At 56.3% G+C, this 27,078-nt stretch overlaps 15 protein-coding genes across 15 annotated transcripts; 8 read left to right on the forward strand and 7 right to left on the reverse strand.

Moving 5' to 3' along the window:
• Positions 1-147: 147 nt before the first annotated feature.
• On the forward strand, positions 148-660 carry BDY17DRAFT_246124 (RNA polymerase, subunit omega/K/RPB6; the record flags this gene model as incomplete). Its single annotated transcript, XM_033730701.1, has 3 exons — positions 148-398; positions 454-573; positions 627-660. 3 exons carry the CDS (start codon positions 148-150, stop codon positions 658-660), a joined length of 405 nt encoding a protein of 134 aa, XP_033593142.1.
• Positions 661-1,064: 404 nt separating this feature from the next.
• Positions 1,065-3,232, forward strand: BDY17DRAFT_81735 (uncharacterized protein). The gene has a single exon (XM_033738738.1). It carries the CDS (start codon positions 1,469-1,471, stop codon positions 3,029-3,031), a length of 1,563 nt encoding a protein of 520 aa, XP_033593143.1. The 5' UTR covers positions 1,065-1,468; the 3' UTR covers positions 3,032-3,232.
• Positions 3,233-3,375: 143 nt separating this feature from the next.
• Positions 3,376-4,119, forward strand: BDY17DRAFT_291722 (uncharacterized protein). The gene is made up of 3 exons (XM_033732708.1): positions 3,376-3,651; positions 3,701-3,924; positions 3,989-4,119. The coding sequence occupies exons 1-3, from the start codon at positions 3,474-3,476 to the stop codon at positions 4,016-4,018; spliced, it is 432 nt and encodes a 143-aa protein (XP_033593144.1). The 5' UTR covers positions 3,376-3,473; the 3' UTR covers positions 4,019-4,119.
• A 108-nt stretch (positions 4,120-4,227) lies between these two features.
• Positions 4,228-5,426, forward strand: BDY17DRAFT_331947 (uncharacterized protein; the record flags this gene model as incomplete). The annotated part of the gene is made up of 1 exon (XM_033737892.1): positions 4,228-5,426. A coding segment is annotated over one exon (1,074 nt), but the record flags the coding sequence as incomplete, so codon positions are not given.
• Positions 5,427-5,520: 94 nt separating this feature from the next.
• On the reverse strand, positions 5,521-7,253 carry BDY17DRAFT_291727 (uncharacterized protein). The gene is made up of 5 exons (XM_033732709.1): positions 6,777-7,253; positions 6,550-6,728; positions 6,022-6,499; positions 5,692-5,971; positions 5,521-5,637 (listed from the first exon to the last, which is right to left on the reverse strand). The coding sequence occupies exons 1-5, from the start codon at positions 7,070-7,072 to the stop codon at positions 5,590-5,592; spliced, it is 1,281 nt and encodes a 426-aa protein (XP_033593146.1). The 5' UTR covers positions 7,073-7,253; the 3' UTR covers positions 5,521-5,589.
• Positions 7,254-7,537: 284 nt separating this feature from the next.
• On the reverse strand, positions 7,538-9,195 carry BDY17DRAFT_315322 (phosphatidylinositol-glycan biosynthesis class S protein; the record flags this gene model as incomplete). The annotated part of the gene is made up of 2 exons (XM_033735900.1): positions 7,538-8,959; positions 9,013-9,195. 2 exons carry the CDS (start codon positions 9,193-9,195, stop codon positions 7,538-7,540), a joined length of 1,605 nt encoding a protein of 534 aa, XP_033593147.1.
• Positions 9,196-9,374: 179 nt separating this feature from the next.
• Positions 9,375-11,707, reverse strand: BDY17DRAFT_291731 (uncharacterized protein). The gene is made up of 5 exons (XM_033732710.1): positions 11,289-11,707; positions 10,204-11,237; positions 10,136-10,147; positions 9,751-10,078; positions 9,375-9,691 (listed from the first exon to the last, which is right to left on the reverse strand). The coding sequence occupies exons 1-5, from the start codon at positions 11,621-11,623 to the stop codon at positions 9,619-9,621; spliced, it is 1,782 nt and encodes a 593-aa protein (XP_033593148.1). The 5' UTR covers positions 11,624-11,707; the 3' UTR covers positions 9,375-9,618.
• A 1,031-nt stretch (positions 11,708-12,738) lies between these two features.
• On the forward strand, positions 12,739-15,403 carry BDY17DRAFT_321360 (P-loop containing nucleoside triphosphate hydrolase protein; the record flags this gene model as incomplete). Its single annotated transcript, XM_033736610.1, has 2 exons — positions 12,739-12,853; positions 12,906-15,403. 2 exons carry the CDS (start codon positions 12,739-12,741, stop codon positions 15,401-15,403), a joined length of 2,613 nt encoding a protein of 870 aa, XP_033593149.1.
• Positions 15,404-15,839: 436 nt separating this feature from the next.
• BDY17DRAFT_245185 (alpha-N-methyltransferase NTM1) lies at positions 15,840-16,574 on the forward strand (the record flags this gene model as incomplete). Its single annotated transcript, XM_033730608.1, has 1 exon — positions 15,840-16,574. The coding sequence occupies one exon, from the start codon at positions 15,840-15,842 to the stop codon at positions 16,572-16,574; it is 735 nt and encodes a 244-aa protein (XP_033593150.1).
• Positions 16,575-16,642: 68 nt separating this feature from the next.
• On the reverse strand, positions 16,643-17,151 carry BDY17DRAFT_321362 (uncharacterized protein; the record flags this gene model as incomplete). The annotated part of the gene is made up of 2 exons (XM_033736611.1): positions 16,643-16,993; positions 17,050-17,151. The coding sequence occupies 2 exons, from the start codon at positions 17,149-17,151 to the stop codon at positions 16,643-16,645; spliced, it is 453 nt and encodes a 150-aa protein (XP_033593151.1).
• Positions 17,152-17,318: 167 nt separating this feature from the next.
• Positions 17,319-19,047, reverse strand: BDY17DRAFT_291737 (uncharacterized protein). The gene is made up of 5 exons (XM_033732711.1): positions 18,799-19,047; positions 18,583-18,649; positions 18,026-18,519; positions 17,929-17,967; positions 17,319-17,842 (listed from the first exon to the last, which is right to left on the reverse strand). The coding sequence occupies exons 1-5, from the start codon at positions 18,945-18,947 to the stop codon at positions 17,662-17,664; spliced, it is 930 nt and encodes a 309-aa protein (XP_033593152.1). The 5' UTR covers positions 18,948-19,047; the 3' UTR covers positions 17,319-17,661.
• A 2,430-nt stretch (positions 19,048-21,477) lies between these two features.
• BDY17DRAFT_321364 (uncharacterized protein) lies at positions 21,478-22,908 on the forward strand (the record flags this gene model as incomplete). The annotated part of the gene is made up of 2 exons (XM_033736612.1): positions 21,478-22,644; positions 22,723-22,908. The coding sequence occupies 2 exons, from the start codon at positions 21,478-21,480 to the stop codon at positions 22,906-22,908; spliced, it is 1,353 nt and encodes a 450-aa protein (XP_033593153.1).
• Positions 22,909-23,047: 139 nt separating this feature from the next.
• On the reverse strand, positions 23,048-24,770 carry BDY17DRAFT_81910 (transferase family-domain-containing protein). The gene is made up of 2 exons (XM_033738740.1): positions 24,706-24,770; positions 23,048-24,657 (listed from the first exon to the last, which is right to left on the reverse strand). The coding sequence occupies exon 2, from the start codon at positions 24,630-24,632 to the stop codon at positions 23,250-23,252; it is 1,383 nt and encodes a 460-aa protein (XP_033593154.1). The 5' UTR covers positions 24,633-24,657; positions 24,706-24,770; the 3' UTR covers positions 23,048-23,249.
• A 91-nt stretch (positions 24,771-24,861) lies between these two features.
• On the reverse strand, positions 24,862-25,801 carry BDY17DRAFT_315326 (uncharacterized protein; the record flags this gene model as incomplete). Its single annotated transcript, XM_033735901.1, has 2 exons — positions 24,862-25,192; positions 25,347-25,801. The coding sequence occupies 2 exons, from the start codon at positions 25,799-25,801 to the stop codon at positions 24,862-24,864; spliced, it is 786 nt and encodes a 261-aa protein (XP_033593155.1).
• Positions 25,802-26,097: 296 nt separating this feature from the next.
• BDY17DRAFT_245547 (6-phosphogluconate dehydrogenase) lies at positions 26,098-27,069 on the forward strand (the record flags this gene model as incomplete). Its single annotated transcript, XM_033730640.1, has 1 exon — positions 26,098-27,069. The coding sequence occupies one exon, from the start codon at positions 26,098-26,100 to the stop codon at positions 27,067-27,069; it is 972 nt and encodes a 323-aa protein (XP_033593156.1).
• Positions 27,070-27,078: the final 9 nt, after the last annotated feature.

The following is a 27,078-nucleotide window of genomic DNA, read 5'->3' on the forward strand; positions in this document are numbered from 1 at the left end:
GGAGTGAGTGCATCCCACGTGGAACGAGGCCAGCGCACTGGCAAGAGACCGTGCCACTAACCATCGTATGACTACAGGGAGCACGCCGACAACTTGATCGAGGAGGAAGAGTACATTGAAGATGCGGACGCCTACGTGAACGGCGGGATGGACGTGGACGCCGATGGCCCAGTCAACGCGGAACGCCAGAACCAACTCGACTCAACCGACTACCACCATGGCGGCAATAACATCGTCGCCAGCGGGGAAGTGGATGCGCAACAGGCGGCTGCGCGCGAGCTGAATACCGTAAAGGGCATCAAGAGCAAGCGGATTGCCAACGACAAGCGCACCACCACGCCGTACATGACCAAGTATGAGCGAGCAAGAGTGCTGGGGACGCGCGCATTACAGATCAGGTGGGTGCAAGCTGGATATTGTGGGACACACGGACATGACTGATGGTGTTTGCAGCATGAATGCACCGGTGCTGGTGGATGTCGAGGGCGAGACAGACCCGCTGCAGATTGCCATCAAGGAGCTTCGAGAGAAGAAGATACCGCTGGTGGTGCGGCGATATCTGCCCGACGGATGGTTTGTTGGACTGTATTGTTGCTTCAGGGACCTCATGCTAACTTGCGCGACAGGTACGAAGACTGGACATGCGAGGAGCTGCTGTAGTAGAGCAGGCTTGTTGTTCATGTTCGGAATGAGTTTGACATTCAGCGTGGCGTATGGAGTATCCTACATCAGACGAGAGCTGGGGGCGAGGTTATTGAGTAGACCGAACGAATCTAAAGACTCCCTCAAGAATGTGTGCCTGTCTCGGAGAATTGGACATCCGCCAGTTGCTTCCGCCAAAAACAACATCCGCTAGCGCCCGTCTGGGGAGGCCAATCCCGACACACGTCCATCGTTCCTTGAACCTTCTTGCGGTAGCTTACCACGTTGCCGGCGTATGGCGGTTGATGGATTGATTGATTGATGGACATTCAAGTACAGCCCCTCTGTCGATAAGTCGTGTGAACGTATTTGCAGGCATGTCTAGCCGTGGACGTACCAGTAGCGCAGTCACGAAAAGCCACGGCCGTTGATGCCCCTGTCATGGAAATTGCCCGATGCATTGACCAATTGCGGCAGCTCCAGCAGTGAGGCATCTCCGGCGATCTGATCCCTGTTTCCACGTTGGCCGCACGTCCAACCTTCACGCGTGTGCATGGCATTGGGAGACGAGAAAGGCAGACGTCGACATTGCTTGCCTTATCCTTGACATCAGTGAGAAGAGAAAGTGGAAGAGGCGGCAGGGATTCAAGCAAGAGAAGCAGCGGTGAAACTGGGCAACTGGGAAGCCCGCCGAGACAGACCGACACACATCCCGGTTCATGCTGTGTCACTGAGGCCATTCTGCCAGAGGCAGGCACCGGCTCATGCATGCCGCTCGTCCACTCCACCTCCCCGCCATACCCTCGACTGCCTCGACGACTGAGACATGGCAATGGCCAAGCCCGCTGCACAATGGAGTCAGCAGCCGCTCGAGGAGACCACCGGAAATGCCCGACGGCCTCTGCTATCCAAGCAGCGAAGTGATACCAATGGCTCGCAAGAGAGGCTACACACTGCATATCGCGATACAAAGGCCGCTCGACGCTCGCCCAGCGACTTGCACAACATCATGTCCGACTCGGAGGAGGTGAAGCATCGGAGGGTGTCTATGAAAGCGAACAACCTGTCCACGAGTCGCAAACGATCTCGAAATACCCTCGTCGACAACGGGAAGGCGGGGCAGGGTGACCACGCGGATGACTCGGCGTGGATTCATCGGGACAAGCTTGCGCAGATTGAGATCCAGGAGATGGAGGCGGCGGGCATTATTGTCAGACCCTCGAGACGCTCTATGAGTGCGGACCCTGGTGCGAGCAGAAGATCGAGTCGGTCGGCCTCTCGATCACGCAAGCCGATGAGTGAAGATTCGCTGCATGAGCCACTTCCCAACGGCGGGCGCATTGCGAGCCAAGATGGGTGCGAAGGCACTCAGCAAGCAGCAAGAGGAGAGCAGGAATTTGATCCAGACATCGACACGGAGTTTCGAACGCCAGAAGAGATTGCGGCGGAAAGGAACCTGGCGGCAATACAAATGCCACGGCCGAGCACATCACGAATACCCATCTCCAAAGCGGGTCCCGTACCCATGCCTTCGACGGTTGTGGAACGCGACTCTCCCCTCCCGCGCAGCAGACATGGGAGCATGAGCAGTGGGAATTGGGACGAAATGCAGTATGCACGAAGAGCGAGGACCAGTAGTATTGGCAGCCAAGTGTTACTGGATGAAGAACCGTCCACTTCCGACAACTCCAACAAAATATCCTCCGGCGAGGGCTCGCCGACAAAGGCTCGCATGCCGATGAAAACGCCTCCAAAGTCCGGCGTGCGGAAAGGATCAGCGTTCAACGGAGTCGACCGTCCTGGTTCAGCTCGCAAACCCTCTACACCGGCAAGCCATCGTCCGGGCTCCCGGGCGGGGTCGGCGCAGAAGACTGGACGGCCGTCGACGAGCCATCAGTACACACCAGAAGGCGATCCGCCGTGGATAGACAGCATGTACAAGCCGGATCCTCGTCTGCCCCCCGATCAACAGATGCTTCCCACCCACGCCAAACGCATGATGCAGGAGCAGTGGGAAAAGGAAGGCAAGAGCGGGACAGTCTACGACCGCGACCTCAACCTCCTCACGGACAAGGAACTGCCCATGCCGCCGTCGGCGAAGATGCGGCCTCCGCCTCTTACAGTCGATCCGAATGCGAGCAATGCTGCAGATGCGTGGCCGCTCGCCTCGAGTATTGATCCAGACATGCCCCCTCCCAGTCCTCGTCCCAGCACGAGAGGAGGGTTGAAACTCACGCCAAAAATATCCGCACCACCGTCGATACACAAGGCCACTCCGCCACCGGCCGCAACAATGCCGACGCAAAGCTTGCGAGTCCCGGAGCTGGATGAAAAGCAAGAAGCGCAGCAGCAGAAGAAGGGAGGCTGCGCTTGTTGCGTGGTCATGTGAAGGGCATGGACAAGGCTTCTATGTTTGTGGTTTGCAATTGGAAGAATGCACGATAGCTTAGCATTCCTTTTGTATTTCGCCAGGGTTTGATAGCGTTTTGGGCGACCGGGGCATTGCGGGTTCCCTTCTTCTTTTATATATCCGTCTTCAAGCGATGCCTTGGTAGCGTTCAGTACTGAATTGTTTTTCTCTTGAATATTCACTTTATGCGCTGTGAATGGTTGGTATGTCGTCGCAGCCTGATGGATGGCGGAGGAGCAGCAAACGCCGAATTCGGCAATTCGGCCCAGCGCAGCCAAGCATGTGGCTTCAACGTCACTTCATCACCTCTCCATCGTTGTCCAACAAACAGACGAACAAAGCAATTTATTCTTGCACATCATCCAATCAATTGAGTATCTGATCCACGTATCTGCATAGCACACGCCTTTAATCGACCACAATGAGCCAGTACACCGCTTCCGTGCCTCCAGATGGACAAGTGCGGCCGGAGATTGTAGAGTATTTCGAGCGCTTCTATGCCGTCTCTGATACTCCCGACGCGCACGACAAGTACGCACAGCTGTTTACGAAAGATGCCAAGTTGATTATGGGTCCGGCGGAGTCCAATGGGCGAGCTGGTCAGTGGTATCAAGCCTGAGTACAAATGAAGGCTGACGTGAGTTTCAGAGATTCTCAAGTTCCGCCACGGCATGTGGGAGAAGGTGGCGAAGCGCTCACACCGGCCGCTGCAAGTCTACGCCTTTGGCGCCGGCGCAGACGACGTTATGCTGCATGGCGATGTGGATTTCGTGCTCAAAGACGACCGCAAGGTGTCCATGAGCTGGGGAGCAAAGGCTCACTTCGCCAAGGAGGATGGAGAGCTAAAAATGGATGTGTATCAGGTGTTTTTGGTGAGGCTCACTTCCACTTCACTTGCCCTTTGCTATTGTCGATCTCTCACTGATATGAACTCAGGACACGGGTGCTATGGCGCGGGCAAAGTAGATTCGATAGATCGGCGATCCAATTTCACCTCCTGCACCAAGCGACGTCTTTTTTTGGTGCTGCGTTTGAAGTGAGGTGAGTTTGTGTCACCGGCAACAACCGTTCCTTGCAAAAAACGTGACTCCCAGCCACCTCATTTCGTCTACTTAAACCCCCTGATTTCTCGCACTTTGCAAAATTTCTTCCTGCTCTTCCTCATCCTCTCTTCGCAAGCAAGCACTCTCTTCCACCACCACCACCACCTCCACCACAGCTTCTTGCCCTCTTCTCGCCAAGAGAAGGACCAATCCCGCCGGAATCAATCAAATTCCGAACAAACCGCGGCAAAAATGTGTATCCCCACGTACCGTGGCAGCTTCCCGGCCTTCATCATGGCCATCATGATCAATCTGTTCGCGCCAATCGCGGACGAGGACGACGTGCCCTTTCTCCGCGTCCTCCGCATCTGGGTGCCTCGCACCATCGACCCTCCGCCGCCCGTCTCCTTGCTGGAAGGCGTCCAGACCGGCAACGGCCCAGCCGTTGAGCAGATGGCACTGCTCAACATCATCATCCTCCTCTTCGCCTTCGTCCTCTTCTTCTTCCTGGGATACGCGTGGGGCCGCGCCGCGGAGACGTGCCCTCTCGAGCACTCCTCCTCGTCTTCCTCCGACCTGGGTGCCTCCCCCGCCGCCAGGCCGCGTGCCGCCTCTCTGCCGTCCCTCCTTCTCGCCGGGCCTCGCACCCCCATCACCACCACCACCACCAGCGACCCCGCCCGCGCCGAGATCGGTCACGGGACCGAGCTCTCCCTCATCCTCTCGGTCGAGATCCCGGTTTCTCGCGGCTTGCCGTCTCCTGCTCGCCGCTCGCCCTCGCCGCCCGCCTCGCCCTGTCCCGTTCGCGGCTCCGCCAGTGATGCCGCGGCGGAACTCCTCCTCCCGTCGCCCGCTCTTTCGGCTCCGGCCGAAGAGATCAGCCAGCCCGCCGCCGCCTCCCCTTCTGTCGCCGCCCCGGCAGAGTCCCCAGTGCTTGCCACACCGGCGGCTCTCGCCGTCCCCACCGACGACGACGACGACAAGGATGCAGCCGGCGAGGCCGGCGCTCCTGCCAAGAAGAGCCGGAAGCAGGCCCAGAGGGGCATGGAGAAGGCGCGTGATTGGCAGTACGCCATCACGCACGCCGATGAGATCATGGAGAGGAGCTCAGAGGGGCTGAGCAAGAATCAGAAGTTGCGCCACGCTCGTCAGAAGCGGATGGTGCAGATCCATCGTGCCGGCGGGACTGTTGAGAACGCTGACTGATCAGACCTGGCATTGCGAGCGAGTGTGGATGGGTCTATCTGGTGCGTGCCTTCTGCTACTGGGTGCTCCTTCGGGATGCTACTTGGTGCGTTGGTGCTGCTACTGGTGATTCTGAAGCATTTGCTCGCTTGCACAGCGAAGTCTGCACGTCTCTCGCTTTCCCAATGGCGGCCTCCTTCTTTGTATGTAGCGTTTTGAGCATGACGATCACGAGATCGCATGATGATGATGATGATGATGATGATGATGATGACAGAAATGAAGCTTCTTCTCCCACTCGACTACTATCTAATTCCTCTCCCCATTCAATCTCAATGTATCCCAGACCTTCAGAGCCTATGTTGTGATCAGTGCCGTACGCAGCGAGAGAGGAGCACGGGAACGGCTCACCTCTTCAAACGCATCATAATTCTGAACCACCTCAAATTCATCCTTCAACAGATGCGGCATGGTAGGGGCCGATCCGGGACCAGGTACGTCGTCTGCCGGCTGGCAGCATATGGCAATAATGGCGCGGATATTCTCCCGGATGAGGTGAATGCGCGGCTGCCGCATGCGCGCGTACGCTTGTGCCACTGCTGGCCAGTCGTAGGGAGGCTTCATCCGGGAAATCATCGCCGAGAGCACGGTGGCGTCTTCGAGGGCCATGCAAGCTCCTTGTCCCGCGAACCTGCTGGCCGTCAGCATTGTGCTCCTTCGTCCTCATCATCGCATACTCACGGCGCGAACGCATGCGCTGCATCGCCAATCAAAATCACCCTCCCGCTCGCATCGCTCCATGCCACATGCTCGGGCAGCTCGGCAATCTTCCATTCGGTGCAAGACTCGACAGCGTCCAGCATCTGCCGTACCGTCGGCTCGTAGTCTTTCCAGCTCTCACGGAAAGCAGGCATGTCGGCAACGCGCGACACAAAGCGCTCCGTCGAGCCGTCGTTGGTCCCGCGGTATTCACCATTTCCGACCCTATGGTCGTTCATCTGGAAGTGATACGATTCCCGGCCGCGCATCGTCCATCCGATGATTGCCCTTTGTCCCCCAATCCAGCTCTGAAAAGCGGGCAGGCTGTAGAGTTCGGCGGTGTCGGGATGCTGGTCCATCTTCTGCTTGGGCACGTCGACCAGGAATGTGCGGTGCCCGGTCAGCTCGGGGGGAATGTCTCGATTGCCGGGGATGGCCGGCCGGACTTTGGAGTTGATGCCTGCATCGCGGTGAGATCACCACAGCTCAACAGGAGGGTGGAAGACGCACCATCAGCTCCGAGAAGCACATCGGCGTCGACGATCTCGCCGTTGCTGATTTGAACTTTGACACCGTGCTCAACTTCCTGCAGCGACTGGAAAGACTGGCCGAACATAAATTGTACGCCCAGTTGGGCCGCCCGTCGGTGCAGTACACGCAGTAAATCGGTCCGGTGCACGAAGATCCTCCTGAGCGGCGGTCAGTCCATCATCCGTGAGGCAGTAGACAAAACCAACCACTTCTCCACCTTTGTCCTCGACTTTTCGACCCCATCCGAGTGTCTCTGGACAAGCCATTCCGTGGCTTCATCAGCGATCTGCTTCAACTCCTCATCGATGCCCAGCCGAAGTAGACAGCGGATGGCATTGAACGATATGCTCAGCCCTCCGCCGCCATTGGAATCGAGGTACTGCTGCTTCTGCTCGATGACGGTGATGTTATGGCCTTGTTGACGGAGGGTTATTGCTGCGGTGAGACCGCCTACTCCGCCGCCGACTATGGCGACTGAGAGGGCGTGGAGTGTGTCGGCCATCTTTCACTATGCTACGAGCTGGAGTGATGGAGTGATGGGAATCGGCGGCAGAGAAGTCTTCTGCCATGGCATAATTGGTAATTGTGTGTAGGCCGTTTATAGTGGAGAGATTTATAAGGTGCTGACGCATTGAATTGCTGCCTTCCATTGGGATGGTGCTGAAGGATGGCGCTTACGAAACGGCTCGAGGTTTAAATGGCCTCACGCAGCGGACAGAGAGGCAGGCTCCGCAGGCTGGTTGCGAACGGAACCGAGACACTTCCAGAAGTGGCTTAAGCAGAGCTGACTGGGCCTCAAGCGTCAAAAGAAAGCGATGATAAGCACGGAGTGTCTCACTTTCTGACGTCTGCCTGACGGATCTACACCCATTTTCGTTGAAGAAGATGTGGACAAGCTTGCGGCAGGAGCGCAATTAAAGTGCTACGCGGAGATACATCACTGTAATACGACCAGTCTCAAAACTCCTCACGCCACCTTGACCTTCCTCTCCCGTAACTTCTTCAGCTCTTTAATCGCCGAAAGTACCAACGGCACAGCCATCGGACCGAGCAGAGGAACATAGACCGCAACCTTGTGCTCCTCCGGGAAATAGACCTGGCCCACCATCGACGGTTCAAAGAACGCCTTCTCCGCTTCTTCCTCCGCCGTGCGCGCGTTCTCTAATGCGCTGAGGTATCGTCCATCTTGCATGTGCTGACAAGCTTGGTCGAGTCGATGAATAGTCTCGGATACGGATTTGGCCACAGAATCGGGAATGGCAATACTAGTAAGCTTCAAGGTGAGTCTCGAAAGCGCGCCGAGCGTGGAAGAAGCGGAGAGGATGAGGGATGTCGTGCGCTCTCGTGTGAGGCCGGAGATGCGGAGAGACAATGAGGAGGGCGAGGGTGGTAAGCCGACCAGGGTGGAGAGCTGGTCTGCGAACGTGAGCATGGCCGGTCGAAGGTCCTCTGCAGTGAGTTGGTCTACTTGCTTGTCGGCGGGATTGAAGATTTGGACTCCGCCCCATTGAGGAACAATCCAGCTTTGGCCACCAGTTTCTGCTAGGACAAGTGGACTTTGGTGTTTGGACGGGACGTAAAGGACGAAGTTGATCGTTGGTCCCGATCCTATGCTGGGACTCAATGGCCATTCCGCTGCATTGATGAAGCCGCTCAGATCGGGTCTTTGCAATTGCCACTCCCGCGTGATCGGATTGTATTGCGGCCCGGCAATGGATGGTGAGAAGGAGGCGTACAGTTGAATCTGGGTATCGATGGTGAAACGGTTCACTGGTGACAGGCGTTCAATCAGAGGGTAGATGCCATCCTCTAGTGCCTGCTGTATATTCCAAGCAGAGGGAGAACTGGAGGCGACGAAGAGGGAAAAGGTAAGATGATAGGTGGAGGCGTATTTGAACGCTCGGGTGGTTCGCGCATCAAGGCCAGCCTTGACTTCCGGCGAGAAGCGGTTCACGTACTCCTTGCTTTCGAATGGAGTTTCCTGCAAAAGGTGATGCATGTAATTCTGCTCGTGAGAAAAGACCTTTGAGATCTCGCGGGCCAGGAATGCCGTCAGAGAGTCACCAGTCCTGGCTGGGTTATGTCGGACATCCAGGACCGGGATCAAAGATTTCAGAGCAGCCTGGGGCGTTTTGATCTTCTTGTCATTTTGGATGTTGACGATCAATGAGTTCTCTCGCGAAGCGAGTGTATCTCGCACATGTGATGGAAGCAGCGCTTGCTCGGAAGAGGCGTTGGCCAGATCTCCGGTGATGTGGAATTGGTAGAGGGGCAGTTGGTTCAATGCATTGAGAACATGCTGCGTCTCCGCGGCAAGTGCATTCGTCTCGTCGAACCCCGCGTCTTCGTATCGTAATTTGACATGGATGGGGTACTGGAGTCGGCAGACCTGGAGACGCCACATTTAGCAAGGCCATATTGATCGCGCTTCAAACCACGTACCTTGCCATCCGCCCAGTTGTTCATAGACTCCAGCGGCAGCTGGGACCGATGAATGGAGGTGGTCCATAGCCAATGCGGAAGACCAAGCACCACCACCACGCCCCAGAACGCGAATAAAATGAGGCGGCGGGTCCATATGAAACTGCCCTGCTCGGGAGGCGGCGATGATTTAGCAGAACTCATCGCAGCAGTCGTTTCGGGAATGGCATGATTGCATTATAGGCCGCGCTCTCAAGTCGCGTCTCCGTGAAGTTCAAAGAAGCTGCTGACTTAAGCAACGTGGCGGCACGGACTGGACTCTCAGGCCTCACACGTGGCGCGGCGCCTACCGCACCCGACCTCCCTCGAAACAGCATCCAACAATACGATGCTGGCGAGACGTGCAGCAGGATGAGTCTTGACAATTCGTTACTGAGAGCTGGAATGTTCATTCATCAATGCGACTGTCTTAATCCATTACAGCTTCGAACATCGGCTTGATCGTCTGCTCCGCGAGAGCCTCACATCGTGCATTCTCAAACGGCCCCGAACCTGTTCGGCGGCCTCTTTTAGTGACTTCAGTCGTCTTCGACGTGCGGTTCGAATCCATCTGCCCAGCCATACACCTCACTTCTTCAGATAAAACGCAAGATCGGCATTCGGATCGTACTCCATCTGCGTTCGCCCATTGCCCATGAATCTGTAGCATCCCGTCAGCACATCACAATCTTCCCTGTTCTCCAATCGACAATCACCCACCTAAATCGATTCTTAGTCCTATACCGGATTTCAAAATCCTCCGGCCGGATCTGGTTGATCATCGCCCAGTACCCGAGAACGCTGCCAGCCCATACGGCCGTGACTTTGCCGTCTGTTCGATTATTCTTATACCAGCTCTGGCAGCCGCCGCTCCACACCAGTGTCTGCATAATCTCGTCGGCGTAGGCGTTGAACTCGTCTAGTACTTCGGGCTTCACATCGATGAACTTGATATCCTCCTCTGCCATCTTGCGGATCCAGCTTGTCATGTACTCTGCGCTCCAGCCGAGTCCGGCCATGAGACTGCCGTGGCCGACGGGGGCGTTTGCTAAAATTACATTGTCAGATTGTCTGTAAAGCATGAGCGGGCAAGGGTGATACTTACGTCCAGAGAACACTGCAGGAGGTAGATGTCAGCACATTCAACAATCCGTTGAGAGAGAAGAAACTCACTGAAGAAATTGGGAAAGCGGGAAGCACACAAAGACAAGTACGAATACGGCTCTTCCGCCCACGCGTCCGACAACGTCAAGCCTCCTCTTCCTATTAACGGCCACGGTGGCCGATGTGACACATTGAAGCCCGTGGCGCAAACAATCGCATCAAATTCATGCAGCTTCCCATCCGCCGTCCGGATCCCCGTCTTCTCGATCGCCTTGATGGACTCGGTGACAAGACTGCAGTCGTCTCTGGTGAATGCTTCAAGGTATCCCGGACCCGGCGTGGCTCTTCGACAACCCACTTCGTATTCCGGCGTCAGCTTCTTCGCCAACTCCTCATCCCCTCCCAACTTCTCCCGCATCTGATCGGCCGTGGATTGTCGAGCGACATCCTGCGCATGCGAGTTCTTGCAAAACATGTCAAAGGCGCGATTGCTCCCCGCTTGGATCTTCTTGCGGTACTCCTTCAATTGCTCGGGGTGTTCGCGGAAATTGCGCTTCTCCTCCTCGCTGTAGATATATTGCTCTTTGCCATCGATGATGCCGCTTCCCAGTCCAGGCGTGATGTACGTGGGCCGTCGAATGAAGTTGGTGACGTGCTTTGCGCTTCCCACCATCTTGGGCAGGATCTGGATGCCCGATGAGCCATTCCCTATGACCGCTACTCTCTGTCCCTTCCAGTCAAAGTCCTTCTCCCACACTGCAGAGTGCATCAGCCGGCCTTTGAACGAGTGCAGCCCGTCAATGTCCGGCCACCGCCAGTGTGATAAGAACCCCACGGCGGAGACCAGCACGTCACACTCGTCGTGTATGACCCCGTCCTTGTTCTTCACCTCCAGCTTCCACTTGCCCGACTCTTCGTCAAACTCCGCCTTTTGAACGCGATGTCCCAGCTTCAGTCCCCGCGCCAGCTGGTATTTGTGCACGGTCCTCTTGAAATAGTGCCAAATCTCCTCCCCCGAGGCGTAGTAAGCACTCCAATCGGGATTCGGTTCGAAGGGAAACGTGTAGATATGTGCGGGAACGTCGCAGGCTACACCAGGGTATCTGCACGAAATTATGAGCGTTTGTAGTGTGCCAGTCCATGTGTTTCTTAACTTGTTCACAAGCCAGGTCCCTCCCATTTCTTCGTGAGCTTCAAAGATATTAAAATCGCTGACCACATCCTTGTCGATGAGGAGGTGCTCGTGGTAGATTTTATAGGCAAGGTTCATGGCCGAGATGCCGCCGCCTATACAGACTACTCGCAGACGGCGTGTGGGCGTGCGCATGGGCTTTCTATAGAGCGGTATCCATTCTTTGGGGAGAGGCTGGCCGTAGCGCTCAGGAGGGTTCGGGGTGCTGCCATTGGCCTCGTCTGCGATGCCATTGAGTTGTATCGTAGGGTCTTCCTGGAGCATGTCCTCTTTCGAGGCATCGGGGCCGAAATTCATGTTGGGCTGGAGATGTTAGGAAGGAAAGGAAAACGAAGAAGCAAATGCGTAAGGAACTGTACGAGAGACTATGAGATGCTGTGTGTATAACCTTGGTTACTCGTTCGAAGCCAAGCGCGCCGATGTACGGCCATTCCCCGGGCGTCATCGAACGTAGCCCGAGTGAGGGGAGAGGGAGGGGCCACGGCAACCTTACCCCGGATGTCAATTATCCCTCTGAAAGACGAAAGGTCCTGGCCCGATCTCCGGCCTACGCGAAAGAAAGACCGCGACTGTCGCTGCTGCATGCCTTACTAATTCCTGACTCGATCAAGAGAGGTTGCCCGAGGAGATGAGATCTTATTCAGCATCGCTTGATGAGACGAGATTGCCAGCCGATTTGCGGAGATGCTGGCTTTAGCGGAGCGTTTTTGGGAAATTCCGACTTCACTTCATCTCCTCCGCGTTACGCTGGCTTGAGGACTGTCACTCCGGAATACTGGCTTCTTGACGTTGGCATGTGTTGTGTGAAGCCGATGTGGCTCATGGCGTTACTCTATGCCGGGCAGAATGGTCATTTTGCGTTCGCTGCACGCTGCCGCGGCGTTATCTCTTTGTGCAGCTTTTCCCCCTGGCTAGCACTCTTCGACTCTTGATTGACGAAAATTGCACTGATCAAGCCTGCCTAGAACCAAGCGGAAGAACGTGAATGATGGCGAAATGCACTTGTCGATTCGTGCTCCCCGAAGTTAACACAAACAGTCGGCTCAGCGAGCAAAGAAGCATGCAGTCTCCAGCCTGGGACATGTGATCGTGAACAATCAGGCGCCGACGAAGGCTTCATGACCGCTTCACGGCCTGGCTTGGCGCATTCACTGTCTGTGCTCGTTTTTCTTGCAAAGTTAGTTTCGCTTTCCTTCTTCCGTCTTCCCCATCGTTCTGTTCGCATCTTGCGCATGCTGTATCGTCGTTCGTTTTCGTTCCTTTGTTCTTGGCTGCGCCCCTCCCACTGTCTCGAGTGTAGACCTGCTGCCTTCCTACGCCACCTCTACCTTAGAGCCTCTCCACCGAACCTCTTTCGCTTTACCACTGCTGCTTCAGCGCCTTGTTCATCTCTGCCGACCTTTCACACCACGATGGACTATCTGGAGAATCTGGGGATAGGAGTGGACGGGCTTAGCCTCCCGGAACTTGTTATTCCCCCTGAGTCTGAGGATGAGGCGCCTGCGGCGATGAGAAGGCCGATCAAGGGTAACTACCAGCTTCGCTGCTTCTCGGGTCTCGATATACTAATCAACTGCAGGAAGACGGGCAGTCGCAGCTCGCATGGCCATCGACCGTCATCGCGAATTTGCTCAGTTCTCGCTGAGAGCGCAGATGGACATGAAGCTTGGCGATTTCAGAGCCAGTGTCATCCGAATCTCTACGAAGCCACCCACGTACTGGGCCGAATTTGGAATCGAGAAGCGCCGTGGAAAGGTCTTCAACCAACGAGGATCCATTCGCGCTGCGTTGCATACAAAAGTCATCATCACCATCATCGACGCACCGTTTGCGGGAATACAACTGGCTGGAACGGTGCAAGAGGACCTCTTTGGCCGAGGGGCTGAAATGTGCTGTCACCTTGTGTTTAAGGGAAAGAAGGAGGTCCCGGGGCTCAGAAGGGAGATGGAACTCCCGGTGGTCGGTGTCTATCACATCGATGTCGAGTTGGTGAGTGATGGCACCGCTTGCGACCAGCAAGCCGCCGCCGTTGCGGAACTTGGCTCGGGGCTCAAGCGCATCAGAGGAGTGGATCTGCCAGCCTTGTTCTTCAATACACCATCGACTGTCACCGAACCCAGTGCCCTCTTCAAGGAGATCGAGGACAATTACGAAGCACAATCTGTCTACAGACAAGCACTGGAGAGATTTGTGCTCAACGAGCAGCAGAATGAAGCCGCAAAGATGTCTTTGACATCACCTTCTGGCGCCTTGACGCAATGGGGTCCTGCAGGCAGCGGCAAGACGACATCATCGCTTGCAATAATTCTCGGACACATGAAGATGGGCTGCATGGGCAAGATCAAACGTCGTCCTGTAATTGCATGCGCTCCGTCAGACGCGGCCGTCGACAGTATGATGCGCATCTTTCTGGGCAAGATCAACAAGCAAGACGAGCTCACCGTTTGTCGGTTCAAGGCAGCACAGGTCAGAAGTGCTCCAAAGTATCCCAACGCATTGTCAAGAGTGGTACGTGCGAGAGCTCAGCTTGCAGAGGAAGTACTGGAGTCTGGAGAGACGGCCGAAGATGTGCTGTGGGACGTGTTTGAGGCTTCCAAGGGCGTCAACAACGAGGATGAAGATCTGGCGCCGTACTACTTCCAGAATGCCCGCGCGGACTTCATTCGAGCTATCAGAAACGACTCGTCTCACGCATGGAGCCTGGAGGCCAGACCCTATCTCGAGCAGAAGAAGAGACTCAGGAGCAGGATAGCTACCGCATGGGAGCAAAGCAGGCTCCGGGGTGAGCTCGAGGACCAAGAAACGCTATGGGACGAGCGCTTCCTGCAAAAGTGCGACATTATCTTCTGCAAGAGCAGCGCCGCCGCGCACCCGACGCTGACAGACTTCTTCCGCCCGTCCATCCTGCTCTTCGATGAACTGGCCTCGGCAACGTTGCTTGACGCCGTGACTCCTATGGCATCATTCAAGGAGTCGCTGCTGCATATCATTCTGGCTGGCGACAATCTGCAGGACGTCGCACCAGACTCAATCAAACTTCATCGGAACGAAATTTCCAGGGACCTCCGCATGTGGCTGAACGAGCAGCTGCGGCATGGGGAAGATTTCGCCTTAGGTGAAAAGATCGCATTTACCACGCAGCACAGAATGAGAGATGTTCACGCCCGCATGGTCAGCGATATCTGGTATCAGGGCAGGCTCATTGATGACCCCTCACTGGCCATCAAGTCCCCCTTGGCGATTACCATCGAGGCAGGTCTGAGAGGCTTGGGAGAATTCTGGAACGGTCGCCTTCGCCTTGCCGTGGACGTTGAGGGAAGGCCTGGACCTGATGCCTTCGAAAGCTACTATCATAACTCACGCTCTCTTTGCAACAAGGCTGAAGCAACGTTGATCGTCGATCACATTCAGTGGCTGCTCAAACTCGATCCTCCTGGCCATATCAATGATGACGGGCCTGGGCGTAGAGTCGAACCCGGAGATATCATGGTCATATCGCCGTACAGTGGGCAAGTCGCGCTGATTCGCACGAAGCTGGCCGAAAAGGGAGTCAACACTGCCCACGACAACGCGGGTCAGACGATTGATGTGAGAACATCGGAAGCGGCCCAGAGCACCGATCGCAACATCGTCTTGCTCTCCTGGGTTGCCAGCCGGGAGGACAAGCCGTTATCCATTGGTCCCACGAAGGATTCCAAGCAGATGTGCACCAACTTTTCGCGGGCCAAAGAATACCAAGTGACGTTTGGCAACTGGCTGTCGTGGATGCAAGAAGATTTCGACGACGCAATTGCGAAGCAAGCCAGCCTTCAGACCTTTGGTAAAGTTGTGCGGCACCATCGCGAGATAGGGGACGGCATTTCTCACATACATATGCTTGAGCTACATGCTGGCGACCCCCCAAAGGCGGAAGACCGCTTGTACAAAAAGATCTGTGCTCGTCAACCTGATACTGGCCCTTCGCCATCAGAGTTGCAACCGCGAGAGCTCAGCAGCCTTCAGGCTAACTTTCAGTTCCTTCAAGCAAGGAGTAGGGAGAGGCAGGTCGAGCGGAACGAGAACGGCAGGAGAAGTTGAGGCGGATTCTCGATGCTGGTGATGGCCGCAGCGCCAGCGGGGATGGGTCAATGGGTGGCGCGGCGGCGTCTTGAATGTATCCGGGATGTGCCTCGTAGGCAGCGACCGTGACTGCGCGCCGCATAGTTAGAGGAGCACCTCTTGCGCGTCTACTACGTATAGTATGGATCAATGAAAGATAAACCATCAAGCATGATCACCGTGCGTGGACGTAGAGGTCATATTGCCCTCACGTGTACTTCGCCGCGGGACTGCCCAGATGCACCATCTCCACAAAAAAAAGTGAATGCCGATCACCACCGCACCTTCCCTCCGATGCCTTCCTTCCCTCCCACACCACTCGTCGAGACAAATCATGTCCACCTCGCCCAAACGCACGATCTCCACCGAAGAACCAGCAAACGAAGAGCTCCAATCGCACAAGAAGCCTCGACTGATGGGCCGACACGCGAAGAACGACCAGCCAAGCAATGGCACCACAACTTCCACAGCACCAGACTCGCAAATCAACCACAGCGCCGCGCTGGCCTACTGGTCCTCCACCGAGCCCACAGTCAACGGCGTCCTAGGCGGCTACCCGGAAGTCTCGCGCGTCGATTTGCAAGGAAGCAACAACTTCCTCGCCAAACTGCGGCGCGGCGGCAATGCGCAAAGCTCTCTGCCTGCACCGCCACGAAAACTACGGCGGGCGGTCGATTGCGGAGCCGGGATTGGGAGGATCACGACGGGACTATTGGTCAAGGTTGCGGAGAAGGTGGATATTGTCGAGCCGGTGGTGCAGTTCACAGATGTGGTGAAAGGGCAAGAGGGCGTGGGAGAGGTGTACAACATTGGCTTGGAGGACTGGAGGCCGCGGAAAGAGGGCGGCACAGAATATGATTTAATCTGGAATCAGTGGTGTGTGGGGCAATTGACGGATGCACAGCTCGTGGCGTATCTGAAGCGATTGCCGGGCGTGCTGAGTGTTGGGGGATGGATTGTGGTGAAGGAGAATCTGAGCACGAGTGGGGAGGATGTGTTTGACGAGACGGACAGCAGTGTTACGCGGACAGACGCCAAGTTCCGGGCATTGTTCGAGGAGGCGGGATTGAGGCTCGTGAAGACCGAAGTGCAGAAGGGGATGCCTGCGGATCTGTATCCGGTGCAGAGCTACGCTTTGCAGCCGAAGTGAAAGTGCTTGAAAAGGCCATTCAGGCTTCAATTATACCCAGATCAACGCCTTTTGCCTCATTCCTGCCCTCACTTGTTCTCCTCAGCCACAGGCTCCTCCGTCTCTCCCTCCTTCAACACCCCCCTCCCCACCAAATCATCCCTCCCCGGCCGCGAAGCAACAGCCTTCTCCAAGCTGTCCTTGCGCATCGTCCGCTCCAACTCCCTCTGCTTCTCGTGCAGCGCCGGCGCCGCCCGGCTGTCGCCGAGGATATTCTTGTTCACCAATTCATCCTTCTCCGGCCGCTTAGACAGGCCCTTCTTCAGGTTGTCGGTGATGCGTTGCCGCTCCAGCTCGGCCGCGCGGGCCTGCAGGGCGGGGGCGGCGGTGGTGTCGAGGAGGATGTGGCGATTCTTGAGGTCTTGGTGTTCAGGACGGGTCTGCGCGGATGCCATGTTAGCTGTCTGAGTAGTGGGAGGGCGGAGCAAGGGCGTACTTGGAGGTGCTTTTCGAGACTGTTGCGTCTTTCCAGCGGGCTGATGGGCGACTTGTCAACGCCGTCGTCGTTGTTCGCTGGCTTCTTGATCTCTTCCGCCATGTTGTGAACAATTCCTAAGCTTCCGGCGAGACGAGGTTGATTGGAGGTGGTGCAATGGTAAGGAGGATAAAGGTAACTTAGTGGACCAAGAGAGGGACAGACCAATGTGGGGGTGTGCCCCAGCTTCAGCACATGGCGGGAAGCGGAAAGTTGAAACGTGAATGGCACAGAAACAAGGCAAATACTCCCACCAGCATTATAATCCGCTACTACTCTACAATATATCACGACTCCCATCATTCAGACCCTCACAAAGTGTGGGACTGACCGTGAGATCGAATTGGCTGCTTGAAATTAATCCCATCCGCATCAAAGAACTCGTTTTTCTTTTTTTGGTGTGCTGTTCCATGACAAGTCGAGAATCGTAAAGGCAAATCATCCCTCACCCATCATGGTTCGTATCAGCCATCACGCACTGCTTCTCCGCTCTGCTTCTCCTTTTCCCCTTCTCAATCCTAGTCTTGTCGTTTGGAGGATCCGTGAAAGGGGACGTTGGAGAGGATGTCACATTTAAGCACCCTCGTCGTCGTCGCCGACGCGAATGGCGCCCTCGCCGCTGGCGCCGTGGGCCCAGAAGCCGCCAACCTCGATCTGGCTCTCGGGCATGGCTTGGTGGGTGAAGAGCAACCACGCGCCAAAGACGGGTTTGGCGAGGATGTCCAACACGGCGTAGGCAATGATCTCCTCGTCACTGCATTCAGCTGTTAGCAACTGCACTTGATCCATGATGCTATACGACGGAAGAAAGGTAGCTTCCTTCCAAGGGACGAGACTTACACATCCATGTTGCGGGAGCCATCAGCGATACCCCAGACACTGTGGCATACGTTAGCAAGGTTATTCACAATCGGCGAGAAGCGTTCATGTAACATACATTGGGTAGACGGTCCAGATGAGCAGGGTGAAGCCGCCAATGGCAGCGTAGAAGTTGCCGACCTTGCCACCCTTGGCCATGGCGGTGGAGCGGCCGTGGACGACGAGTTGCCAAACAACGACCAAGTAGGCGATGCAGGCAATGGTGTACCAGCCCCACTTCTGAGGAGAGTCCTCGGCACCGAAGGCGGCGAAGAGACCGGTGAGGATCATGATGACATCGGCAATGATGGCAATGAGGATGTTGCCGCCAGCCATGCCGGCCAAGAGGCAGAGGTCGAGGAGCAGGAGCGGGGTGGTGACGGACCAGTCGACATAGCGGGCCCAGTAGACCTGGCGGTAGATGTCGAGCTTGGTGTCGGGGACGCCGTGCTTGTGCGACTGACGGACGACGGCGTGGTGGTAGCTGATGCCGTGTCCGCTGGCCATGGCGAAGTAGGCGCACGAGGCGAAGATGACGATGAGGGTGGTGACGATGTGGAAGAGACGCTTGGACTGGAGGCTTAAGTGTTAGCTGCGGAGCTGTGGAAGGGTGGGAGAGGGACTGGGAGAACGTACGATGGGCACGCTCCAGGCCATGCCGGTGAAGACGATGCTGGAGACGACCATGACGACGAAGACGACCCTATTGAGTGGTTAGCAGGCAGAAGGGAGGTGGATGGAGCTCGGTTTGGAGCTGTTGCCTGGGCAGGCGGTGAAGCTCGCCCGTCGACAACACGCCGCCCACGATGTGATGAGGGTGCTGCAGAAGCTTGAGGAGGTGTTGTCACTCACCACAAGGTCCTCTCGCCAGTCTCGCTGGCATCCTGGAACTCAGGCAGGGTGGGGACGATGGTGGGGATGGGCGAGACGGTCGACGTCGACTTCTTGATGGCCGTGGCCATGTTGGCGAATGCCTGCACGGGGTCCACGATGTTGGACATGTTGGACGCTTGACTTGCTCACTGTGAAGCTACGGGGTGGGTTTCTGAAGGGGTTGTTGGTGAATGGGAGGGAAAAGGTGAGGGGAAGGAGAGAGAAGGTATGGCAGGAAGTGGAGAGCTTGAGCGCTCGTCATCGCATGCAAACTGGGAAGGCGAGGTGGAGTGTTTTCGCCGCTTCCGCCAATTAAAACGCCGTTGCTGGGCACACCAACCGTCGCATGCAGGTGGTGGTTATTCGCGGCTCCGAGCACCCCTCACTTAGGCCCGTCTTCGCGGTGCTATGTAGATACATCCAGTCGATTGAGAATGAGAGCAATGCATACATGTACATTGCAACAAATGCCGTCTCATTGAATGTTCAGGAGCCGTTGTCCATTGTCCACGATCTGTTCTTGCCCGCTCCCTGCACGTATTCCCTCCACATCGAGGCAAGCCTAACCGGCGGCTCGTCTCAATCGAGCTTGGCCCCTTCGCCCCATGCATTACATCATGTCACTTCTGAGTTCGCTTGCCTGAGAGCTATTTCATAGTACCCTGGCCTCTTATCATCGAATGGCGAGTCTCTCTCGCGCCCGAGTGGTTTATACCTCAGGTTCCCTTCGATCGATGAATCACGTGAATTGTTGGGGTATTGAGGAAGCACAGGAAGGCGCGATATGAGAAGTATGGAAAGGAGCACGAACGGAGGGAGGAAAGAACATTACCTTAATTCAACCTCACTATTGCACCCCACCGATGATCACATGATGCCACATACCTCCATGAAATCTCCTGCAGTGAATCCTCTGCCGCAGGCTGGGAGACAGGACTTCAAATCCCCGAACTCACCCACCTGAAGCGGCCGTGCCTGTTGAATGTTCCTGCACAGTTCTTGAAATGGCCAGTGGAAAGAAGGGCATATTAAATGAAATCGAGCAAAAGTAAGTAGACTGAAGGAAAGCAGCAAGACTGACAGCAGGCAGTGAGAGCAGCGCGCACACTCTCCCGAGGTCTGGACTCACAGGTCATAATATTCAGGCCGTTCGCTCAACGTCGTACCGCGTCCGGAAAGCGGAGAGCGCGCAAGCCGGCAGCCTGCGCCGGGCCGACTTGACAAGCGAGTGGCAGGCTCATCTGCCTCGCGACACCCGTACCCCTGAGTAACCAACGCGCAATGGGCCCTTCTCAGCAATCGCAGGGTCTCCCGTGGGCGGGGAGAAGATCCGAACCACATCGCAAACGGCTCGATGATAGCAGAGAGCGGCCGTGACATCAACTCCAGCAGGTCGGAAAGCAAGAAATACGAGTGTGAGCTGTCACCACGGAAGGGCCGATGAACTCCACGCCAGTGCTGCTCGGGAGACGGCCAGCTGCGTTTTCTGACGCGGACTTCTGAACGTGCTATGGCCCTGCCCTGCGCTCGCACGTAGTCAGATGCACCCCGCTGGCGTACATTCCTCGCGTTGCTAGGCTGACCAGCGGCCGGATGCAAGGGTCGACGTGATCCAGGCTGCTGAAACACGGCTGCCCACAAACGCAACAACCTCGCGGTCCTTCTGGAAGTGATCCAGCACTGCTGCCCAGCAAGATCGGAGAGTGGCGTTGTGAACGGATACCCGCAGCAGAAAGATGGGGCCGGCGGCTATGTATGAGCGGGAAGATGCGGTCTCCGCCCATCCACAACCCATCGAACGCCTCGCATACATTTCGCAAATGTAGACAGAGAGACACTGCATGCCCGCTTGCCAGCATGATTCGCGGATCGGCGTCGCATATCACAAGGAGGATGAGGCAGCTGTTGCACCAAAGCCCAGGCCTTCTGTGAAGATGTCAGTCTTGGAAATGAATCCGGTCCGGTCGGAGTGACGCTTCCCTTCCGCGGCACACACCTCCTCATCTCCGAGACCTCACCAAACGCCCGCCGTCGTGTTTGAAAGACGGAGAGCGCGAACCTCCGGGCGATGGTAATATCAAAACACGGCCTCACGGCTCCAAACGATCCCCCTCACACTCTTTCTCCCATCTGTAAACACCTCTTGTTCGTCTTCTTGCAGCAATCCTTTCCATACGGTGGCTTTCTGTCTCTCTTGTTCGATATTCGTTGGCGGGCGACGCTTTTTCCTGGCTGTCGCTGTTCGTTTTATCCCCATTCTCTGCTGCATCCCCCCTCCAACGCATACACTGTCGGCATCGAGACGAAGCGCACCTCAACAGGCAAACGGAAAATCGGTTGAGGTGAAGTTTCTAATTCCTCGTGAGTGTTCTCATCAAGACGGATGTCGCCCAGAGACCTGGACTAATGCAGGCTTTATGTCATAGTAAACAATCGTCGTCACGTTGGCTGCTAGAAGAGGCAGGAGCGGAACGACACGCCCCATTTCATTCACACCGCCCACTTGTCAAAACCTTCGCCGCCTCCCGCCCTGCAGCTACGCCAACACCTGCATTGCATCGACCGCTCCCCTTCTCAGCGCCGCCTGCACGGCTACCCACACACCGACCTTCTGTCTAGCCTCTCCGAGACCTCGCTATCTCACTCTCCTACGGCAGCATGGCTTCCTATCGCGTCCCCTTCCCGCATCCTTCATACCACTCTCATCCCCAGCGCATCTACTACCCTCATCCGCCCGCCAAAGCCCTTCCAGGCCCTCTGCCGCCTCAACCTGTCAACTATCGCCAACCCTGCACCACCCGCCCCGCTCCATACCCCCTGAACGAAGCACCCACGTACCAGAAGGTGATGGCGCACGCGCAGACGCAGGCCTACTTCAAGGAGTCCGTCAACGACACCGACCAGCTCTACCTTCCAGCTCACGCAGAGACGATGCTGGCGAACCAAAAGACTCTCTACCCCTTCTCCTTCCGCCCTCTAGTGTACAGCCAACACCCTTCGCCGGCCCAAGAGCCCGCCAAACCTTTGCAGACTGTCACTCTGCCCACCCCCAACGTCTTGCCCAGACCTGTCGACGTTTCCAAGTACGAGACCGTCTCCTATCGCGACTGGATGAACGCTCCGACGGAATACCAGTCGCTGTCTCCTTCCTCCTTCGCTTCCGAAGACGATCCTCCCTCGACGCCAAAGGACTGGGATCTGGGCTATCACGCCAACATCGGGGTTGCGAAGAACGGATCCTTCGGCCAGCTGGGCGTGTTCAACGGCGTGCCTGTGTGGGCTTCTGGAATGATGCCAGCCACCGCATCGCAGTATCTCCCCGAAGCCATGCTGTACTACGGTGCTGTCAATAACATCGTGATGGCTCAGCACCGCCAGAGTCTTCCTCACCCTCACCCCGACTCCTTCAGCAGCACCCTGAGCCCCTCTCCCGAAGCTCAAAGCACCGTGCCCTCCCCAGTCTCCCCGTCTGCCACAGTCGACACCGAAGTCGAGATGACCGATGACGAGGACGGCTTCTCCGAAGCTCGCGACGCCTCCGACCGCGCTTCCGTGGTAACCACCACCGATTCAGACGATGAAGACGATGACGATGACGACGACGACGAAGAAGATGACGACAACCTTCTCGCCGCCCGCACCGATGCCGCCCGTGAGCAGCGCGACAACCTCCTCGTCTCCCTCCGCGACAAGGGCGTCCCCTACAAGGAAATCAAGCGCAAGTACGGCTTCAAAGAAGCAGAGTCCACGCTCCGCGGCCGCTTCAGGGCCTTGACGAAGGACAAAGAGGAGAGGGTCCGGCGTCCTGCTTGGGAGACGAAAGATGTAAGTTTCCTTTTCTCCTCCACCAAGCAGTGTGGAGCAGGCAGAACAATTCCAAAACGGCACTGACATTGTTACGAGGTCATCCTCCTCCGCCGCGCCGTCCGCTACTACTGCACCGGCGTCGAAGCCGAGAAGTTGAAAGTGCGTGCTGGCCGTCGCCGCACCCCGTGGAAGAAGGTGAGTGAATGGATGAAGAAACATGGCGGCAGCTATCGTTTTGCACCGGCGACTTGCGCGAGGAAATGGGAGGAAGTGAAGAACTGAAGGAGGTCTTTTCGTCTAATCACTGGTACGTTTGTGGCGGTGATGCACACCGTCTTGCATACCCGCACAGAAACGTCGCTTGCATTGCATTGCATCTGTCTCGGGTTGGGAATGGGAGGAGAGGGGCATGGATACCTGATGGAGATTGGGTGGACTGAGCTGGAAAAAGGAAGGGTTGTCTTGTAACATTAGTCACACTCTGCTGCTGCTGCATAATGGCGCATACTGGCAGATGATGCACGCTTCGTCCGTCGAGCTTCGTTCCCTTGTTCCGTCATCAACAGTCGTAGACGAAGTCATGAACCTCGTTGCCATCGTTCATCGTGAGCAGACCGTTCCGCTCAAGCAACATGCGCCACGAATGCCATAAACCCATCATCTTTCAGCAATACCCCCATCACGTCCTCTTCGATTTCCACCATCACCTCCCACAGCCCCTCATCTTCCTTGACAGCATGCACAGTGCACCCGTCCGCCGTCATCTCTCTCCCAATCTTCCGCACCCATCCTGGCTTCCCCAGCCCCAAGCCCAGGTGCCCCTTCTCCGCAACATTCAGTCCGCTCCAATCCGCAATCTTCATAGCAGCGGCATCGTTGGCATTCTTCTTGCCGAGATCAGCCAGATCGGCGCCCGCGTTGATCCCAGCGATGACGGACCGAATGTGTTGCTCATTAACCCCCTGGATGCCAGTGTGAATTGCCAGCGCGGCAGCGCCCAGAGTGCCTACGTCGAACGGCATCATTAGATTGACGGTGGAGTGGTTGACGGCGATCTCCAGCGTCGCATTGCCCATGTAGCCTTCGTCAAGAGCTGGATCAATTGCTTTGCGGACGTTGACAGGGAGGAGAACGGCCGATTCGGCCGCGAGAGAAGGAGCTGGCGCCTGGCTGGCGCGGCGGCGGGCTCGGACGATCCCCTTCCAAAGGATGGCGAAGAGGACGTTGGAAGAGTGCACGGTGGTGCTGGCATCCTTGCGGATGATGAGGAGACGCTCGTTCACCAGCGCGGCGACCCCGTCAATAAGTTTCGTGTTGAATGCGAACATCCGGCCGCAAATCGCGCTCTCCACGGCATGTAGCCCTTCGTCAGACGTGTTCTTGACGGCGCTCGCCTCCACCTTCGCTCCTCTTGAGCCGGAGAGGCGGTCACGCAGGCGGGACTGATCAACGGCCATGTCGTGAATATCGTCGTCGGTGATATAGTAGGTCGGCAGATTGCTCGACAGGTGGGTGATGATTGTTTGGAAGCCGACGATGTCTGCCACGGCTTGGTGCAGGGAGAGGGCCACCAGAAGACCACCAGAAACGAAGTTGGCCTGGATTCCAAATGCAGGACTGCTCTCAGCGGCCGACAGATTTGGCAGGGGAGTGAGCTTGTCGTTGAAGAGAATGGCAGGAGACATGCCAGCAACCTCAAGATCCTTGTAAGTGTGCGGAAATTCGCCGTGGGAGAGAATTTTGATCATTGGCTTGAATCCGTTGACTTGCTCGCGCTTCACCATGACTTCAGTGCGCCCGGCCTGACCTTGAGCTTGAGAGGGGCGGACGACACCGGCGAGAATGGGCATGTGGGCGATGGTGCGCTTAACCGTGGCCGTGAGGTGAGCTGAGATCTTATCAAAGTCCGATTCCTCGTTGGTGGTGGAGAAGCAGAAGCAGCAGCGAAGATACACGCGCTCGGCAGCGTGGTCCAGTGAGGACAGTTGGAAGATGTGCTCCTTCATGGTGATGTGCGGTCTGCGAGGGTCTCTGAAGGTAAGCATGGTGAGTGAGTCTGCAACACAGCGACAAACATACAGTGTGTGTCGATGGGTGGTGACAGCGAGAGTGAGAGGAGCCAGAGGTGAAGTTTGAGGATGAAGGTTGAAAATCCAGAGTGCGTGTTGTGTCGTACGAGGGATATTTGATGACGTGCGGTGTCATAAGTAAGGGAGTCACGTGGTGGACGTGCCTCTACCACCACTTCTCGCAAAGCACGTGCTCTCGACGGATGCCGCGCTGTTGAGACAGAAACTCCACAAAGTCGTCCGTCATCTGTGGTGGGCCGCAAACGTAACACACCGTCCCAGCGCGATGTGTGTTGGGATCATGATGCTGCCGAGAGTAGCCATCCAGAGCAGAGAGCAAGTCTGCGTGTTGGACTCTTCCCGCGAACGTGTGGTTGGGCAGCTTTCCGTGTTCTATGCGTCCTGCATCACCCGAGCCGGTGAGGAAAAGATTCAGGGTTACATCGACGCTCTCTGCAGCAGCTACGAGATCCATCAGTCGCGGCAGGAACAATATCCTTTGCGGATCAAGGTCGGCGTCTGCTTTTGTGGTGTAAATGAAGTGGATTTCCTTTGGCCTGGAGGAAGTCCGAAGGAGATGGGAAAAGATGGAAACGAGGGGGCTGGCTACAAGTCAGCTGAGAAGTCAAAGGCGTACTCTGGAAGGGATACTTGATGCCAACACCCCCAGCAATCAACACCAAACGATTGATCCTCGAAGTCTCCAGCTGAGGTGGAGGCCAGATAAAGCTCCCGCCAACGCGCACAGCAAGACGCGAGCCCAGAATGTCTTGCTCCGGCTGCCACAGCCACTGAGCCGGGGGATTACGACTTTTCTGGATTGCCAGCTCTAGATACGGCGCCGAATGCGTCGATGGCCGAGCTTCTCTGGGCGTTGAAGTGATGGTGAACCCACCTGCTTTGGGGATTCCGGGTATATAAGTGTCCAGCCACTGTCCTGGGGAAAAGGCGATGGAATGGTTAGGATCCACGGCACTGAGTCGGAGCAGACGAATGTCGTCGTTGATTTGCCTGATCTGTGATAGAATGACCGACTCTATTCGATTCTCCCGCGGCTCTGCCGCGGTCCTATCCTCGTGAGGGAGGGAAGACCGGACGGTGGCCATCAATCGGAGGAGCTTGGCGGGACTGGGTGGTGTTCTACATAAGGTCCGCCGAGCTCGAGGTGCCAGAGTCAAGATCATTACTGGAGGTTAATGCACAGTTGGAACTCGTGCGTGATGGAAAAGAATCGATAATCCCTGACTGTACTCCAGCGCATATTTCACGCTGAAGTACAGTCAGGGAGCCACTTTTCCCACCGAATTAGGAAGCTGCTGACCGCCCGCGATCTCGCTGAGCGGAGAAGCGTGAACGCAGTTCCTCCTGCCAATAATCAACGAGCGGCTCCCCCGAATACACAATGGGCTCTGAGGCACGACACGCGGTGTGTGGCATAATCTCAATTGGGGACATGGGCATGGGCATCGCGAGGCTATTGATTGCAAACAATTTTGGTGTTGTATCAAACGTGTCGGATCGCAGTTCAGCAACGCAGAGGCGGGCACGAGACAATAATATCGGGGAAGTCCCATGCGATATCGATCTCTGCAACAAGAGCGACTACATCTTGTCAATCGTCCCTCCTCGAGACGCCGCAGCCACGGCGCAAAGAATCATCAAAGCTTCGTCGAGTTTGAATTTCCAACCCCGATCGAACCCACTTGTTTTCATCGACCTTAACGCCATCAGCCCCAAAACTGCTCGCTCCATTGCCGCCCTCTTCGAAAATTCCTCAATTCGCTTTATAGATGGCGGTATCATCGGCGGTCCACCTTCCCGGAAAGAAGACGGAACCTGGTCTCGACCCAGCATTCCCGTCTCAGGCCCTTACAATATCAACTCTGCTGAACCCTCAGGCTCCAAGATTGCAGAGGTTCTTAACATGCAGCACGTCAACGATACGATCGGCTCCGCCACCGGCCTGAAGATGTGCTTCGCGAGCCTGGCAAAAGGCTTCACGGCACTTGCTATCCAGTCTTTCACTACCGCACACAATCTAGGCGTGCTCCCGGAACTCAAGGCGCACATGGAGGAATTTAACCCCGCGGGCCTCAAAACAGCCGAGAGAAGCCTTCCGGGCATGTGCCCTAAGGCGTATCGATGGGTGCACGAGATGCGTGAGATTGCGGAGACGTTTGAGGCGGATGGAGGGTTTGCTGAGGACGGGAGTGAATCGCCGTTCAGGGCGATTGCTCAGATTTATGATTTGGTTGCGAATGGTACGGAGCTTGGGAAGGAGGTTGTGGGGGCGAGGAAGAGGGGCAAGACGGCGGAGGATGTGGCTGTCTTGGTTAGTGAAGGAACGGAGCGGAGAAAGGTAAAGATGGAGTGAACATTATCT

This window comes from Neohortaea acidophila (genome assembly GCF_010093505.1).
Source record: "Neohortaea acidophila strain CBS 113389 unplaced genomic scaffold BDY17scaffold_2, whole genome shotgun sequence".
In the NCBI taxonomy this organism is placed as follows: domain Eukaryota; kingdom Fungi; phylum Ascomycota; class Dothideomycetes; order Mycosphaerellales; family Teratosphaeriaceae; genus Neohortaea; species Neohortaea acidophila.